General features: G+C 50.7%; 6 protein-coding genes across 6 annotated transcripts; 3 read left to right on the top strand and 3 right to left on the bottom strand.

Moving 5' to 3' along the window:
• Positions 1–78: 78 nt before the first annotated feature.
• On the bottom strand, positions 79–2,458 carry N7484_004321 (putative C6 transcription factor; the record flags this gene model as incomplete). The annotated part of the gene is made up of 3 exons (XM_057114741.1): positions 79–1,308; positions 1,378–1,863; positions 1,937–2,458. The coding sequence occupies 3 exons, from the start codon at positions 2,456–2,458 to the stop codon at positions 79–81; spliced, it is 2,238 nt and encodes a 745-aa protein (XP_056974881.1).
• Positions 2,459–3,688: 1,230 nt separating this feature from the next.
• N7484_004320 (uncharacterized protein) lies at positions 3,689–4,843 on the top strand (the record flags this gene model as incomplete). Its single annotated transcript, XM_057114740.1, has 1 exon — positions 3,689–4,843. One exon carries the CDS (start codon positions 3,689–3,691, stop codon positions 4,841–4,843), a length of 1,155 nt encoding a protein of 384 aa, XP_056974880.1.
• Positions 4,844–4,960: 117 nt separating this feature from the next.
• On the bottom strand, positions 4,961–5,995 carry N7484_004319 (RNP domain protein; the record flags this gene model as incomplete). Its single annotated transcript, XM_057114739.1, has 1 exon — positions 4,961–5,995. The coding sequence occupies one exon, from the start codon at positions 5,993–5,995 to the stop codon at positions 4,961–4,963; it is 1,035 nt and encodes a 344-aa protein (XP_056974879.1).
• Positions 5,996–7,149: 1,154 nt separating this feature from the next.
• On the top strand, positions 7,150–9,216 carry N7484_004318 (NADP(+)-dependent, decarboxylating phosphogluconate dehydrogenase; the record flags this gene model as incomplete). Its single annotated transcript, XM_057114738.1, has 5 exons — positions 7,150–7,160; positions 7,499–7,692; positions 7,763–8,214; positions 8,284–8,712; positions 8,776–9,216. The coding sequence occupies 5 exons, from the start codon at positions 7,150–7,152 to the stop codon at positions 9,214–9,216; spliced, it is 1,527 nt and encodes a 508-aa protein (XP_056974878.1).
• Positions 9,217–9,819: 603 nt separating this feature from the next.
• Positions 9,820–10,762, top strand: N7484_004317 (anticodon-binding domain-containing protein; the record flags this gene model as incomplete). The annotated part of the gene is made up of 3 exons (XM_057114737.1): positions 9,820–9,926; positions 10,058–10,565; positions 10,658–10,762. The coding sequence occupies 3 exons, from the start codon at positions 9,820–9,822 to the stop codon at positions 10,760–10,762; spliced, it is 720 nt and encodes a 239-aa protein (XP_056974877.1).
• Positions 10,763–11,402: 640 nt separating this feature from the next.
• On the bottom strand, positions 11,403–14,306 carry N7484_004316 (uncharacterized protein; the record flags this gene model as incomplete). The annotated part of the gene is made up of 1 exon (XM_057114736.1): positions 11,403–14,306. One exon carries the CDS (start codon positions 14,304–14,306, stop codon positions 11,403–11,405), a length of 2,904 nt encoding a protein of 967 aa, XP_056974876.1.
• Positions 14,307–14,563: the final 257 nt, after the last annotated feature.

Raw genomic sequence — 14,563 nt, 5'->3', positions numbered from 1 at the left:
TTTTTTATTATACAAGATTCTGCCAAAGATATATCTTTCATTAAGGGGAGATGTGCCACATACAGTCATTAATCTTTATCATCGTGGCAGGAACATGGAGTCTGCACTATCATACACATCACCAATGAAGTTCGTATAGTTGGCCCAAGCAACATCACAGTCCTGAGTCCCGCTAGCAGTCAAATCCATGGCATCCCAAACATTGGGCCATGCTCCCAAGTCAGACTCAAGTCCCATACTCGTCGGCATTGCCATGGGCTGGCTCATTTGCTCGCTAGTAGCCATGGTCGGCCCCATGTCCCTCATTGAGAATTCCGTTAACGGGTGAGTATTCAAAGGTTGAGCAGGATCAACAGTAACACCTCCATTCAAAGGCACCTGGTTGATCGCCTGGTTTAAGCTTTGACTTCCAAGCAGTTCGTGTTTTCGGTTTAATGCTTGATTCATGAGCTTTTCCAATGGTCGCCATAGCATTCCATGTTGTGAATCCGCAATCATAGAGCTTGTTCGCTGATACATTTGCTCAACCACGGGCCAGTACTTAGACATGGTTCCTGGGTCTTTGCAGACACAGAGTTCTGCAAGAGCTACTGCAAGACCATGCCAGGGGACCCAAAGCGACCCGAACCATGACCACTGCGTCATGGCTGGATTGCAATAGACTTCTGAGGCCATTTGCAGATTCTCGGCAGCCAGTCTGAGAAGGACGTCGCCCTGGACGTAGGGAGGAGTAAAGTTCCTACTTCGTTGCAGCGGGCGGAGACAACCAAGCTGAAGCCAGCCATTTATTGTGTCCGTAGTGCGTTTTGCATATAGATGAAAGGTATGAATATCTGGTCGACACCCCCTCAGGAGATTTGCAGCCGTATTCTGGAAGTCTGATAGGATCTGTTGGCGTACGCTCATTGACTTTACCGATTCTTCCATGAAATCTGCAAAGGCAATGGAACGACAGACAGACTGGGATGCTGCGACAACTAATGGGAGTGTAAGGTCGGTGAAGGTACCCTCCGGTGGTTCTTGGACCGGTACTTCCATTTTAGGCCAAATGTCTTCATCGTTTATGTTGGATGGGGGGAGCGATTCTAGCCATGCGGCTTGCATCATTGGTTCAGATGCCCTATCCAATGAGGCAGCTACATCAAGCATGCCAATTCCTAGCCAGCAGCGTCGGCGTAATTCTTGCTCAAACGGGCTAACCCGAAATGGTGGATCAGCCATGTGAAGACACTGTGCTTGAGCTACCCGAAGGGCCATGCTCAGCATGGTCCACACTCGTCGGCTTTGATCTTGGCACCGAGCCGCCAGCTTGATACGGTCAGCTTTTTATTCGGCCAATTTTGATCACTAGGATGGATAGTTTGATAAAGAACTCACCAGTGAGATTACAAAGGCTTGTAAGACAGTCAAATCATTCGTGGTTATGAAATCTGCCTTGACTAACGCAGCTTCTGTCTCCCTCTGGAGGTCGGCAAATGCACTTTTTTTGTCTAAGCCAAACAGTAGCTGACACTGAGAATCATCAATAGTACACACAGCGGCAGTAAAAACGGCAAATGCCAAAGTAGTCGGGGCCTGGTGATCATGCTCATAATCAAGATAAGGCTGATCGTCATGAAGGAATGCTCGTAATGAAGGTCGATGTAGGAGCTTGAATACCGGATCCACGTTGCGCAGATAAATTTCACACAGGGTGCGACGCGTCTGGGGTGAAATCTGGGCCCCTTTCAGGGATTGGGGTGAGTTAGAGACGCTCTCTGAGCCCTCAGACCCAACAAATGCAGAGCCAAAGCCAGTAGGACTCTTAAATTCCAGTTGATCATTCTCGACGCGGCTATCAAGTACTGTCCGCAGCTCTTGCGTCTGTCGATGGAAAACCATTAAATTAGAGTTCACTACGTATTGGGCGTGAGATGGAAAGAAAGAGCGCGCATACCTGATGCATGATATCTTCCCAAAATGAGCTGCCTAAATAAGACATCGTCGGACGAGTGCGATGTGGTAGATTTGTCGATATGACCGGTTGAGCATCACCCAGCTGAGCTGTCTGGGCATTTTGGTCGCTCCAGGTCTCGGCACCAGCCACGTTCACGTCAATGTTGCGCTCTACAGAAGATTCGTTAAATGAAGGCGCCTCATCGACCTGAGGCTTAGACGGGGCATCACGTCCCGCAGCGACTCGTCGCAAAAGATCTTCAAGCTTTGCGACCCGATCCGCGAGTTCCTTGTCCGAGCCGCCAGCTCGCTCGGGAGCCTTCCGCGTACGACCTCGCGGCAGACGGGCTCGCTCAACAGGAACACATTTAAAACCGAGTCGCTGGCAGCTGGTACATGGACTCAGCTTGTCGCATTTCACTTTTCGCTGACGACATGCTTCACAACTTAGGCGAACCCTCGGCGCTAGAGACCGGGACTGAGCTGTTTTTTCGGGGCTGGCCGCGGGGTCGCGGCCTTCCATGACGCATCCACGCCTATCCGGGATCGGCTGAAAGAAGTAGTGTAGCGTAAAGATAAATCCCAATGTTATTTGTTATTATCAAATAGCGTTGTGCAAATATGTGGGGGTTTGATCCTGTGGACCCCGGGGTTGAACAAGTCAAGAAGGCCCAGAGCTCCTGCGTTGGAAATTGACGCCTATTGGCGTAATCAATTTCACGGAAGCTGTTAAGGCCTGTAAACACCCACTTTAACTATGTATATTTGTAATCAGATGAGAGTAGAGTTATTAGCCGACTACATCAAGCTTTTAAATGCAAAGTAAACCATCAGTAGCGACGAAAAAATCCTTTTATTTGCAGTAGTGAACTACTTGGCATAAGCTTATCATGACTAAGCGGCAATCTACAGCCTAAGAATGGAGTAAATTGACGAGTTAACTCATACATGACGAGATGTGATTCTACTGCTTATTACAAATTCCTTTCTAAGATGCATCAGCCTTGGAAAAATGCATTCTCTGGGGAGTGAGGTAGTTTTTAGAATAGAAGGATTCTAGTCTCTGTGCATATGCTAATGACTCCCATTGCAAGCCCCCTAATGAGCAATGAGCAAAAATCTTGGAAAAGAGACCATCGAGAGGATTCGGAGAGATTTACTAGGCAACAGAAAGCACACCGCTATTCGACAGATCTTCTCTTGTGTTACGCAATTTTCTCATTCAAATCCTGCGGTTGATAGATCCACTGGACTAGTTGAAGCCCAGGCTCGTATACTTGCAGATCATAAACCACACACGCTAAGCTCTTAGGCCACAGGAATCCGTATTTGAACATTTCTCTCAACTCGCAAGCTCAAGTTCAAGTCTCGTGACTTGATAAATATTAAACCAAAGGGTTTGAAGAGTGAAATAACAGAAGTACGCAGAGAATATAGCACCGGGGCCATGGTTCGCAAAGGTATCCGCAGGAGCCATAACGGGTGCACCACCTGCAAGTGAGCGACCCCGCAACCTTACCGAGTTCTCGGGACTCAACAATAAACGTTATTCAATCTAAACTTGACCTAGAATTCGCAGAATCAAATGTGTCGAAAATCATCCGAATTGCACCAGATGCACATCCACAGGCCGAAAATGCGACGGTTACACGATCTGGGTCTCTAAAACAGTGCAGCGTCAAGCTCAAACCATCCAACCATCTACCATTCCAGGAGCTGCAGCCGCTGATTTCCAGTTTCTGGATTTTTCCGCATGTTCTTAGCACCTGTGCTTGAGGGCCCATTGCCGCACTCTTTCTGGACCTACACCGTTCCTCAGATGGTACACCAGGAACCGGCCTTGAGGAATGCGGCTGTGGCGCTTGGCTCTCTGTACCAGAAGTTCAGAGAGGATACACAAAGTGAGGCGGAGAAAAGGTTCTCTCTCGGTCGTTACAATTCGGCTATACGCCAGATTGCTCTGCTGCAACAAGGACACCTAGACACGGTGGTTATCGCCTGTGTTATCTTCATGGCTGTTGAGATTATTCGCAGGAATAATGAGCAGGCACTCCTTCACTACAGGCATGGGAAACGCATTTTGGAATCCTACACTCCTAATGCACAGATCGAAGGGATCTTTCGCCAGATGTACATGTTTGTGCTATTCACCAGTCCCTCGGGTAGCTTGTTACCAGAGAAAGATGGATGTCCTCATATCACCCAGCCTTTTTGGTCGCTTCTCCAAGCGCAAGAGGAACTTGACTGGCTCGTTTACCGGTCCATGGAGGTGGTATACTTTGTGAACAAACACTGCGAAGAGGCTATTATCCTACCCATGCAGCATGAACTTAACGAGGAATTAGATAACTGGTTCCACGCTGTATCCGGCTTGGTATCTCAGGATCTACCCGTACTTCAAAGGGCGGCATATCACATGCTCGAGGCCCGATGGCTGATTTGCAAAATTTGGTGCCATGGGTCCTTGAATGGTGATCAAGGATACAATGACTGTACCCAGATGTTCCGACGGGAATTGGAGCTTCTGCAGGAGTTGATGGCAATGGGTGCGCCTAAAAGCACATTCGAGATTGGAGTCCCACCACTCTTGCATTTTCTCTTCACGAAATGCAAGGACTTGAATCTTCGGCTTTCAGCCCTGGCTTTGTTCAGGGAGAAGTGCTTTACGCCTGATACATTGTGGGACTTTATGGTGATTTATGAAACTGCCCAGCGACGAATTGAAAATGAGCATGATCTGGTCCTTGGATCTGAATGGTCTCGGGCGATTGATCTGGATATTGTGCCTGCGAAGAAGAAGACCGCACTCACACGTACTGCATGGGTTAGTGAGACTCAGTATCTTTGTTCATGGGTTCTTGTGGTCTTAGATGTCTCTGAAGATGTACGAGGAGCCATTCCTTTATAGCATTCACTTCCAATGTTGATGTTGATTGATGTGTAGTCTCTGAGAATTTTCATTGGTCTTGGAATGATTGTTGTGAGATTAAGTTTAAATAAATACATTTCTCCTGGAAGATCATACCTAGCCAAGAATCTTTAATCCTCCCTTAGTCTTGCCGGACTTTTTCACTCCATCGTGCTTCACTTTGGCACCCGAGTGCCCGCCTCGACCACCGCCGCCGCCCTTTTTGTGGTTCTTATTGTTCGAAACAGGTTTCACCTCGGTGACAGCTCGTCGTAGGAGAACCGGATGAGAGCCAATGTACTTGCCCTGCATCTCACGTGCAGCCTTAAAGTAGTCGTCGCCATCACTGAAACTGACGAACCCGTACCCTTTGCTCTTCTGCGTGCGCTTCTCTCGAATCACACGCGCCTTCTGCACCGATGTGTATCGTGCAAAAGCCTTCAATAAAGATTCATCGGTGACTTCGCCAGCCAAGTTACCCACGAACAGTCGGAAATGGGCTGGGTCCCACTCTAGTAGTGTCGAATCGGTCCACTCTTGTCCACCACCGGCCCGAGCAACTGTCTTTTGAGATTCGGGTTGTGGAATCGGGGTGCCAGCACCGGCCACTCCAGTGGTCGGAGTTCCGGTACCTCTGCTAGGAGCAGCCGACGGGGTGCCCTGCGTGTGGGTGGAGTCGTCCTGCTTGGAATATGCGCTTTGCCACTGAGCAATCTGGGCCTCGGTCTCTGCGTCTAGGCCGTCGCGGCCGGGGCGTCCCCCGCCATAGGCCTGACCAGGCGTCGAGCCGAAAGGATTTTGGATGTGCGGGACAGTAGGGCCGTACGTGGGTTCGTTGTAGGAGGCGCCGTAGTAAGAAGGCCCGCTCTGATAAGATTGAGGCTGTGATTGTTGATAGTAATTTGAGTAGTTAGTCACCGGCGTGGCATACCCAGCGGACGAAACAGGTGGGGCTGAGATCGTCGGGTTGCTTGCGCGATATGGCTGTGGCTGACTGGAGGCTACGGAACGCGGTTGGAAACCTGTGAAGGCTGGGCGCGCGTTCCCACCATAGCCCGGGACTGGTGGCTGTGCGGCATTGCTGGATGGAGGTGGCCGAGGAGGAAGAGACGACGGCGCCTTATTGAGACCTGGAGGAGGTGGAAAGGACATGATGAATGGAGAGTCCGACACGAGAAACGGTTGAGCTGTCTGTAGAGTAGCAGCCACAACGTACCTTCAGGGCAGTCTAATTCCACCAGACGTCACACCTGAGGACCCGAACCCTGTTCGAGAAGGATAGATGTGGGATTGTGAAGTGACAATTGAAAATCACTTCAAGAGCAAGAAAAGAGAATAAGGAGGAAAGTGAAGAATGGGACGAAGAGATTGGATGGTGACCTTTGATACCCGAAAGATTGCGATTGCGATTGCGATTGCGACCACAAAATGGAATATAGTTGCACACCTGGTCCCTACGACGACCTGGAGCGAAAGCTTATCTAAGGACCGATGGAATTGCCCAGTTGCTGCAGATGAGAGGAGCATGTGACAGGTGACATAATCCCTTAGATAATCAAGTATGAGGTCACCCCCACTCTAGACCGGAATAGGACTAGATTACACCATTGACCGGATTCGAGTGGATTTTCACGGCGAGTGAAACGCAGTTTCTCCGTTGATTTATCCTGAACAGTTCACCGATGTATGGGGGATACCATGGGAACTCAGGTACCTGGTATTATTAGACCAATGCGTCCAAGGACAACGTTCCCCTGATGTTAAGAGGTGTACAATGCTACGAGCTATAGAATGGCAGCTTCTATGTGAAGATTACCCCTCCATCTGCTGAAATCTGCCCCGCGCCGTTTTTGATAGTCCAGGAAGCATCACATATGCAGGTTCCTAGAATCCTACGCATTGCGACGGCAACGGGTGGAGAGACTGAATGCTAATGATCGGGTCGGATATTGCTTTTCAACAATTCCCCCCTCATAAGAATAGGTCCGAGTCGAATCAGAACCCGAGTGGGATGACCGGGCGACTGTGCTCCTGTACCGAATACTTGGCGCGACACCGGCGGCAGTAACAAGAAATAACTCAAAGACCCAGTATATGGTACATTTAATACAGTATTCTGAGTATTCGTAGTACATATCCCCGCCGGCGAATGTATCCCACCACTATGACGGAAGAGTTGCTCCGTCAGCCGGATTACTTCTTCTCGCTCCTTCCCCCTCCCCATCCATTCTTCCCTTCTTCAACTCTCTTCAGTTGTAGATACCCTCACTCCCAACTATACCCTCTTTCTTCAATTCGCATTCATCATGTCAGCTGCGTAAGTACCATTCCGCTTGCTTCCCCTCCTTGCCCCTCAAAAAGTCCCCAAGCCCCCCTCCGGATTCGGGCAGACCCCAACGGGTCCCCGCCAATCTCTGGTTCGCTCAATTCTGCCATACAAGGGCAGTGTTTTCGGAGCTCCCGGGACCATGGAGACCAGTGAGGTTCCTTCTCGAGATCCGATACGATTTAGGTGATCAAGCTTCGTGCATGTTCGCGCAATGCAAGAACATCGCATATCTGCATCTCTCGGAATCGCAGGGACTTTCCTTTTCTTGAACCATTTCATCTGCTTTTACCCGGCTATTGACAAGAGAATTCGGTCGCTGACTATAGCGCCCGTCTCGCCGGCATCAATGTCGGCGCTCCGGCGCATCCTGTTCCTAGTCCCACCGCTGATTTCGGTCTCATCGGTCTGGCCGTCATGGGCCAGAACCTGATCCTGAACGCCGCTGACCACGGTTTCACCGTCTGCGCCTACAACCGCACAACCTCCAAGGTCGACCGCTTCCTTGAGAACGAGGCCAAGGGTAAGCTTCCTCTCCCGCTACTCAGACGCGAGAAATCGCCAGCGCGCAAAAGCTGACTGATGGGGCACAGGCAAGTCCATCATTGGCGCCCACTCCATTCAGGAGTTCATTGCTCAGCTCAAGCGCCCCCGCCGTGTGATGCTCCTCGTCATGGCTGGCAAGCCCGTCGATGACTTCATCGAGTCTCTCCTGCCCTTCCTCGAGGAGGGTGACATCGTCATTGACGGTGGTAACTCCCACTACCCCGACAGCAACCGCCGCACTAAGTACCTCGCCTCCAAGGGCATCAGCTTCGTCGGTAGCGGTGTTTCCGGTGGTGAGGAGGGTGCTCGCTACGGTCCTTCTCTCATGCCCGGTGGTAACGAGGCCGCCTGGCCCCACATTAAGGATATCTTCCAGAGCATCGCCGCTAAGAGCGATGGTGAGGCCTGCTGTGACTGGGTCGGTGACGAGGGTGCTGGCCACTACGTCAAGATGGTCCACAACGGTATTGAGTACGGTGACATGCAGCTGATTTGCGAGGTTCGTCTTTTCTTTTTCTATGATTGCTACAGCTATAACCAAGCCAAGTACTGACATTATCTTCCTTAGGCCTACGATATCCTGAAGCGTGGTCTCGGTCTTTCCTGCAAGGAGATCGGTGACGTCTTCACCAAGTGGAACACTGGTGTTCTGGACTCTTTCCTTATTGAGATTACTCGCGATATTCTCTACTACAACGATAACGATGGCACTCCCCTCCTTGAGAAGATCCTGGACAAGGCTGGTCAGAAGGGTACCGGCAAGTGGACCGCCGTCAACGCTCTTGACCTTGGTATGCCCGTCACCCTGATCGGCGAGGCTGTCTTCTCCCGTTGCCTCAGTGCCCTCAAGGATGAGCGCACCCGTGCCTCCACTATCCTCAGCGGCCCTACCCCCAAGTTCGAGGGTGACAAGGCTGCCTTCATCGATGACCTTGAGCAGGCTCTGTACGCCTCCAAGATCATCTCTTACGCCCAGGGCTTCATGCTCATCCAGAACGTAAGCTTTATTATTATTCTTTCGTCTTTCGCTCGCAATCTTTGACTAACTTATTTCATACAGGCCGCCAAGGAGTACGGCTGGAAGCTGAACAAGCCTTCCATCGCCCTCATGTGGCGTGGTGGCTGCATTATCCGCTCCGTCTTCCTCAAGGATATCACCAACGCCTACCGCAACAACCCCGACCTCGAGAACTTGCTGTTCGATGAATTCTTCACCAAGGCCATCAACACCGCCCAGAACGGCTGGCGCAACGTTGTCAGCAAGTCCGCTCTCTGGGGTATCCCTCTGCCTGCCTTCTCCACTGCCCTCAGCTTCTACGACGGCTACCGCACCAAGAACCTTCCTGCCAACTTGCTGCAGGCCCAGCGTGACTACTTCGGTGCCCACACTTTCCGCATTAAGCCCGAGCACGCCAACGAGAACTTCCCCGAGGGCAAGGATATCCACGTCAACTGGACCGGCCGTGGCGGTGACGTGTCTGCCTCGACCTACGTCGCGTAAAGTCGATGAGATAAAAAATTGGGTTTTATGTATTTAGATGCCACCATGAATGGAACGTAACGAACTTGTTTCAATGAATTCGGTTTAATATACCAAGCAAAAAAAAATTGGCCAGTCGTTCTTTGTAGTCGCACTAAAGCTTTAAGTGGTGCCTTGGTGCCTAAAGTGATCCAACTCACGCTAGACCAGATCGGGTATCGAGCAACGTCGACCTTGTCGCCATCTTATCGCGTCTCCCCTCCTTCCTCCACCAATTTCCCGGGGCGTGAGGCTGTTTTCCCTTCCTTCCTTCCCCTTCTCTTTTACTCTCCGCATTCCAGGAAATCGGGGAAGCTCATTCCTCCGAGCTTCGTCAAAGCCCTTCCTTCCCTATATCCAAAGGGCTCGGTAAACCAACCACAACCTATACAGGAAATAAAGGGTCCGGAAGCCCCCAAGCTCCGTGAGGTCATCAGACAGATATCAATTGAGATACTTGTCTGTGTCCAATGTCCTGTGGCTGACGCCATTCAATTATTTTCCCCCTCAGACGAATCCTGTTTACGAACCACTTGTGCGCAAGTGGACAAGTGAATCACACCGCCCGCACACGTCACACGCTGCATGGCGGAGAATAAGCGCCAGAGCTCGAGTGCGAAGGCCTCTGGTCCTGGTATGGCGACCAACATGGTACCCCACGAGGCTGCTTTGAGTGGCGCGATCGGTGCTCGGTGAGTGATTGTCTAGCCTTACTTCATCCCCTCCCTCGAATTGGACATACAGCCTGCAATAGCTGGCGCGCATTCAATATCTATCATCACCGACCCGAGGTGCGCTAATGCAATGGCTTTCATCTAAACAGCGTCCGCATCACTACTGCTGCGCCAACAACCTCCACTCTCGAGGGAACTCTCTTCACAGTGTGCCCTATCACCAACCTCGTCGCCATCAACACATCCCCCGTCACCTCCTCCACAGACCCCAAGCAGGCGCAGAGCGGTGACTACCACGTCATCCCCGTCTCCCGCATCCAATCTTTCCAGCTCCTCACTCTCCCGTCCAATTCCTCGGACTCGCCTTCCTTCACAGATGCACAGCCCACCATCCAGGCACTTGATACCCGTGCACTGAAGACGCGCGAGATCAAGGCTGTCAGCGAGATTCTGGACCGGGAAGCGCGTCGTGGAAAGGGTGTTACCCGTGAGGCGCAGGATATATTTGATGCATTTAGTCGAACCATGCCTGCACGGTGGGATGGACCGAATATCGTTGTTGCCGACGCAGTTACCATTGCGCCTCCGTACCGGGTTGACGAGTGTCGTCCACTTGTTGAGGGTGACACAGCTGCACTTGCTCGTGTGCGCAAAGTGGTGAGTAGTTCCCATTGTCTCGTGCCTCGTTTCTATTTTCTTTGCCTTTTCCGTATACCTTCGAGTTTACTAATGGCTATGTCATCATTTAGCTTGAGATGGAACGCAAGAAGATTGAACTCCGCAATGCTAGCGCCACCATTGGTTCGACTAGTACTTTCTCCCGGAATTCGGGCGATCAGCGCAAAGGTGGATAAGCTTCTTATTTCATTTATACAAAAGCAAGACATTCGGAATGATTAGCTGTCCTTATCGGATGTCAGTGTCTCCGAAATATGGTGAAATGTGTTTAATCTGGATAACCGTTGAGCTTGTCCAAGTAACATGGCCAGGGTGTGACATGTTCTTCCAAGTTTAATGTACCCTTCATGGTAAATACCCTCTTAAGTGAAATAAGTTTGGGTCGATAACGAATCCGAATTTTGCCGCAGATGAATGATACCACGAATTGGGTCGTTTATGCTGCACCCTCGATTGCTTCTTGTATACCTGAATGTTGGTAGACTACCTCGCATCTGGAACCATAGATCTTGTTCTTCCCAAGTCTATGGTAACTTGATAGTAAACATATTGATTGCTTTCAGCCTTCACAGTATTAAATGTAATTCTATGCTTGAATCTGCTATGCATTTATCTCTTATCCCTAATCGGAATGCTAATGTTCATAACGATCTATGTTAAATAGGCCAAAATAAAACTGAAAAATGTAACCATATCAACAAGTAAAAAAACACTTAATACCAGTATAAACCATTGGACGAAAAAAAATGTACCGAATGAAGATCCCGTCCTGCATGGAACCACAACTTTCATAAAGAACCCACTTAGACCCGTTCTTTATTCATTCCCCACACTTCTGCCCGGAATAACTTCACAAACCGTCCCCACAAATCCTTCTAATCCAGACGCCGTCACAAACCCAGAACCATTGGCGCTAGAGCCGGGCCCCGAGCCCACAGCGGCATTGGAAGACGCTCCTACCGACACACCAGGCATAACGAGAACCTGCGAGCCAAGCTCAATCCACTCGACAGACGTGATAAGCGCAAACGTAATTCGCACATCTTCTTTTAATGCCTCTGTCTTTCCTCCTGAGACGACTTTGCTGATATCTGCTGTGGATTGACGATGCTGCATGGGACCAGCAACAGTGGCATTAGTTCTGGGGCTACCCTTTTCCCCCCGGCCAGAGGACTGGGCATCTCCGTCGAAAGAGAAGAATTCCGGTTCGTCGGGTGACTGTGGCTCGGAAGGAAGCTCGTCGTCTGTCCCTGCAAGTTCCATACAGATGACGCGGACAGTTGTGCGAATGTTGGCTATGTAGACTATTGAATTGCCACCCAGAAGGAGGGGAGGCGAGTTCAGGGCTGAGAATTCGGATGCGGGGAAGGTGGCTATGAATCCTGTGTGGAAAGGTAATGGCAAGGTCGACGGTAGCGGGTTAGTGGTTGTGCTGATGGTGTTGGGAGAGGAAGAAGAGGGCGAAAGTGGTATGGTCTGGTGCATGTTCGTTAGAACCATGCCCTTTCGAATGCGGCTGAGACGTGGGAGCCGGTCTTCATCTGGGGAGGCGAGTATCTCAATGCCGATGGTGCCGACTTGGTCTTTTATAAGGCAGCGGACAGAGAGGCGAAGGTTACGAACGCTGACGACGCGCACGCGCTGCCATTTTGCTTGCGTTAACGAGGCGTCCTTTCCTGGTAAGAAGCCCTGTGGGAACGATGCAGGGAACTCATTTGAGGGGCCTGGTCCGCTGCTGCGGGAAAGCATGCTCAAAGGCGCGTTATCATTGCTGCCGTCTGTTGAGGTGTCGACTAGAAGGGGTCCGATGGTCATCTCGTCACCAACGGATATGCTGCCGTGGCGAACTAGGCCGCATAAAACCATTCCACGGCTTTCTTGTTTGGTTTTCTCGTTCGTCGCCGAATATACTTTTGAAGGTGGAATAGCGAACACCTCGTCCACATCGAAAACGTTGTTGGGAGACTGATGCAACACTGGTTGCTTGTGCAAATGCAGTGTTCTTTGTCGTGGCGTTGATGGAATAGGCAAGTATCGAAGGAATGCGTGCAGTTTGCCTATTCCTGAACCATCAACAGCGCTAGAGAGAACTATGGGCACGGTACGTGACCAGTTCTCGTTGGTTGCTTTAATAAGTTCTTGTACAGATTTACCGTCCGGTCCGCTAATCTGCTGGAGATCAGGTATCTTATCGCCCATTGGAGGAAGCACCGCGGGCTTCCGATTTGCTGTTTTAAGGGCAGACAAGACTTTAGCAAGATTTTCTCGTAGCCCGCTTCGAGAAGCAATGTCTAACTTTGTGATGACAATCAGAAAGGGAATATCTAGTTTCAGACAAAGCTCCAAGTAGGCCAGACAAAAAACGATCTCAGTGGTTTGCTCATTGCCGATTTCAGTCTCTGCCGTCTCCTCACCGCAGTTGGCCGGAATACAAAGCATCACATAATGCGGCGCCCAGCTTACCAGGCCCCTTAATGTAGACTTCACATAACGCACCGAACCTGGAAGGTCGGATACAAACGCGAGACGACCTCCGCGCGAAGTGGCATGGATATCATCCCACGCAGCGACATTTCCAGAGGCATAATTGACCACACTTGTGGGCATGTCATCTGCATAACCAATCAGCTCTTGGGCGACAGAGCTAGTGATACCGGAGGATATCTCGTGTCGGTGTTTGAGGAGACTAAGCCGGCTCTTGCCTCTCCCATTGTCAAGTTGAGACGAGGTCAAAGCTCCCAGCAAAGAAGATTTCCCTGCAGTGCTTGGGCCAGCAATGGATATTCGGATCTGCTCAGTGTGAGAATAATCCTCCTCTGAGACAGAGTCCACTCCGTTATCTGGATTGGGAACGCCATCGACATTCCGTGTTGAGCGAGAAGACATCTTGTAGAAATCCAAATCTGGTGTGACTAAAGCTTCTGCAACCCAGAGTTTGTCCGAGTGGCTTTTGGTCAATTCCAACGCTCCCGTTGGCAAGTCCTCCACCCACTCGCATTTCCCGACGATGACTCGACGCAGTATTTCAACGCTACATCCGAGACTGGCTGCCATGGCCTGTAGATTGGTCACACTTTCATCCAGTTCATCTTGCGTTAAGCCTACAAAGGTACCATCGTCGGCAACTCCAATCTCGTAGAGTGCACCCTGGCTTTCTTCTAGGCCAGCAAGTAGGCGAGTCGGCTTTGGGGGCACGCCTAATTGTGGAGTCGCATCTGGAAGCACCGGAACTACCAAGTTTGCCGTGGTCGATGAATGAAAGGGCGAAGATTGCTGTAAGCGCCATAACAGTTGCGTCGTCAGCCCCTGTAGCCGTTGTTGCCGACTTTGACTCGACCTGGCTTGCATGGGCTTTGGGGGTGTCGTTGTCACATCCTGAGACGGCGATGCAGAAGTTGAGGCCGCTACTAGGATATTACGGGAATGATATGAGCCTGCGACGACATGACCAGTGGACATGGAAAGATAGGGCCGCCGTGGACGAAGAAGTAGATGCAACTTGTACTCGGTGGGGCCCTCCTGAGGTTCCGGCTCCAACTTGCTGATGCCATAGTCGGACAGAAAATCAGGATCTGCCGAGTTCAAAGCTGAGCTGGATCGGGTTCGAATAGCTAGCCCTCGACTGCCAGACACATTGACTTGGGGAGTCGACGATCCTGAGGTCGACCATGGGGATGAAACCCGGGGTGGGTCAGGATCGTAGGTGAAGATGGATGCCATGGCCGTAGCCAGTGGAAGTTAACCAGATTTACAGTTCACCTCGGTGATAAAAGTATTAGGAAGACTGAATAGACGCGACACAGTACCAAGGCAGAGACAGTAACAGAGGGCATTCTTGCGCAGAATATGGGAGAGGGACAAATGATGAATGACCAGTGTTGATGATCGGTTGAGTCACCCGTTGCAGTGCCTGAGGCATCACATGACTCCACACGGATGAATTAGAACTATGAAATGCGTTTCTCACAGAGAAACTT

Source organism: Penicillium longicatenatum, assembly GCF_028827895.1.
Source record: "Penicillium longicatenatum strain IBT 33135 chromosome Unknown contig_2_segment0_segment0, whole genome shotgun sequence".
Taxonomy (NCBI): Eukaryota; Fungi; Ascomycota; class Eurotiomycetes; order Eurotiales; family Aspergillaceae; genus Penicillium; species Penicillium longicatenatum.
This window is presented reverse-complemented; position numbering and strand designations above follow the sequence as displayed.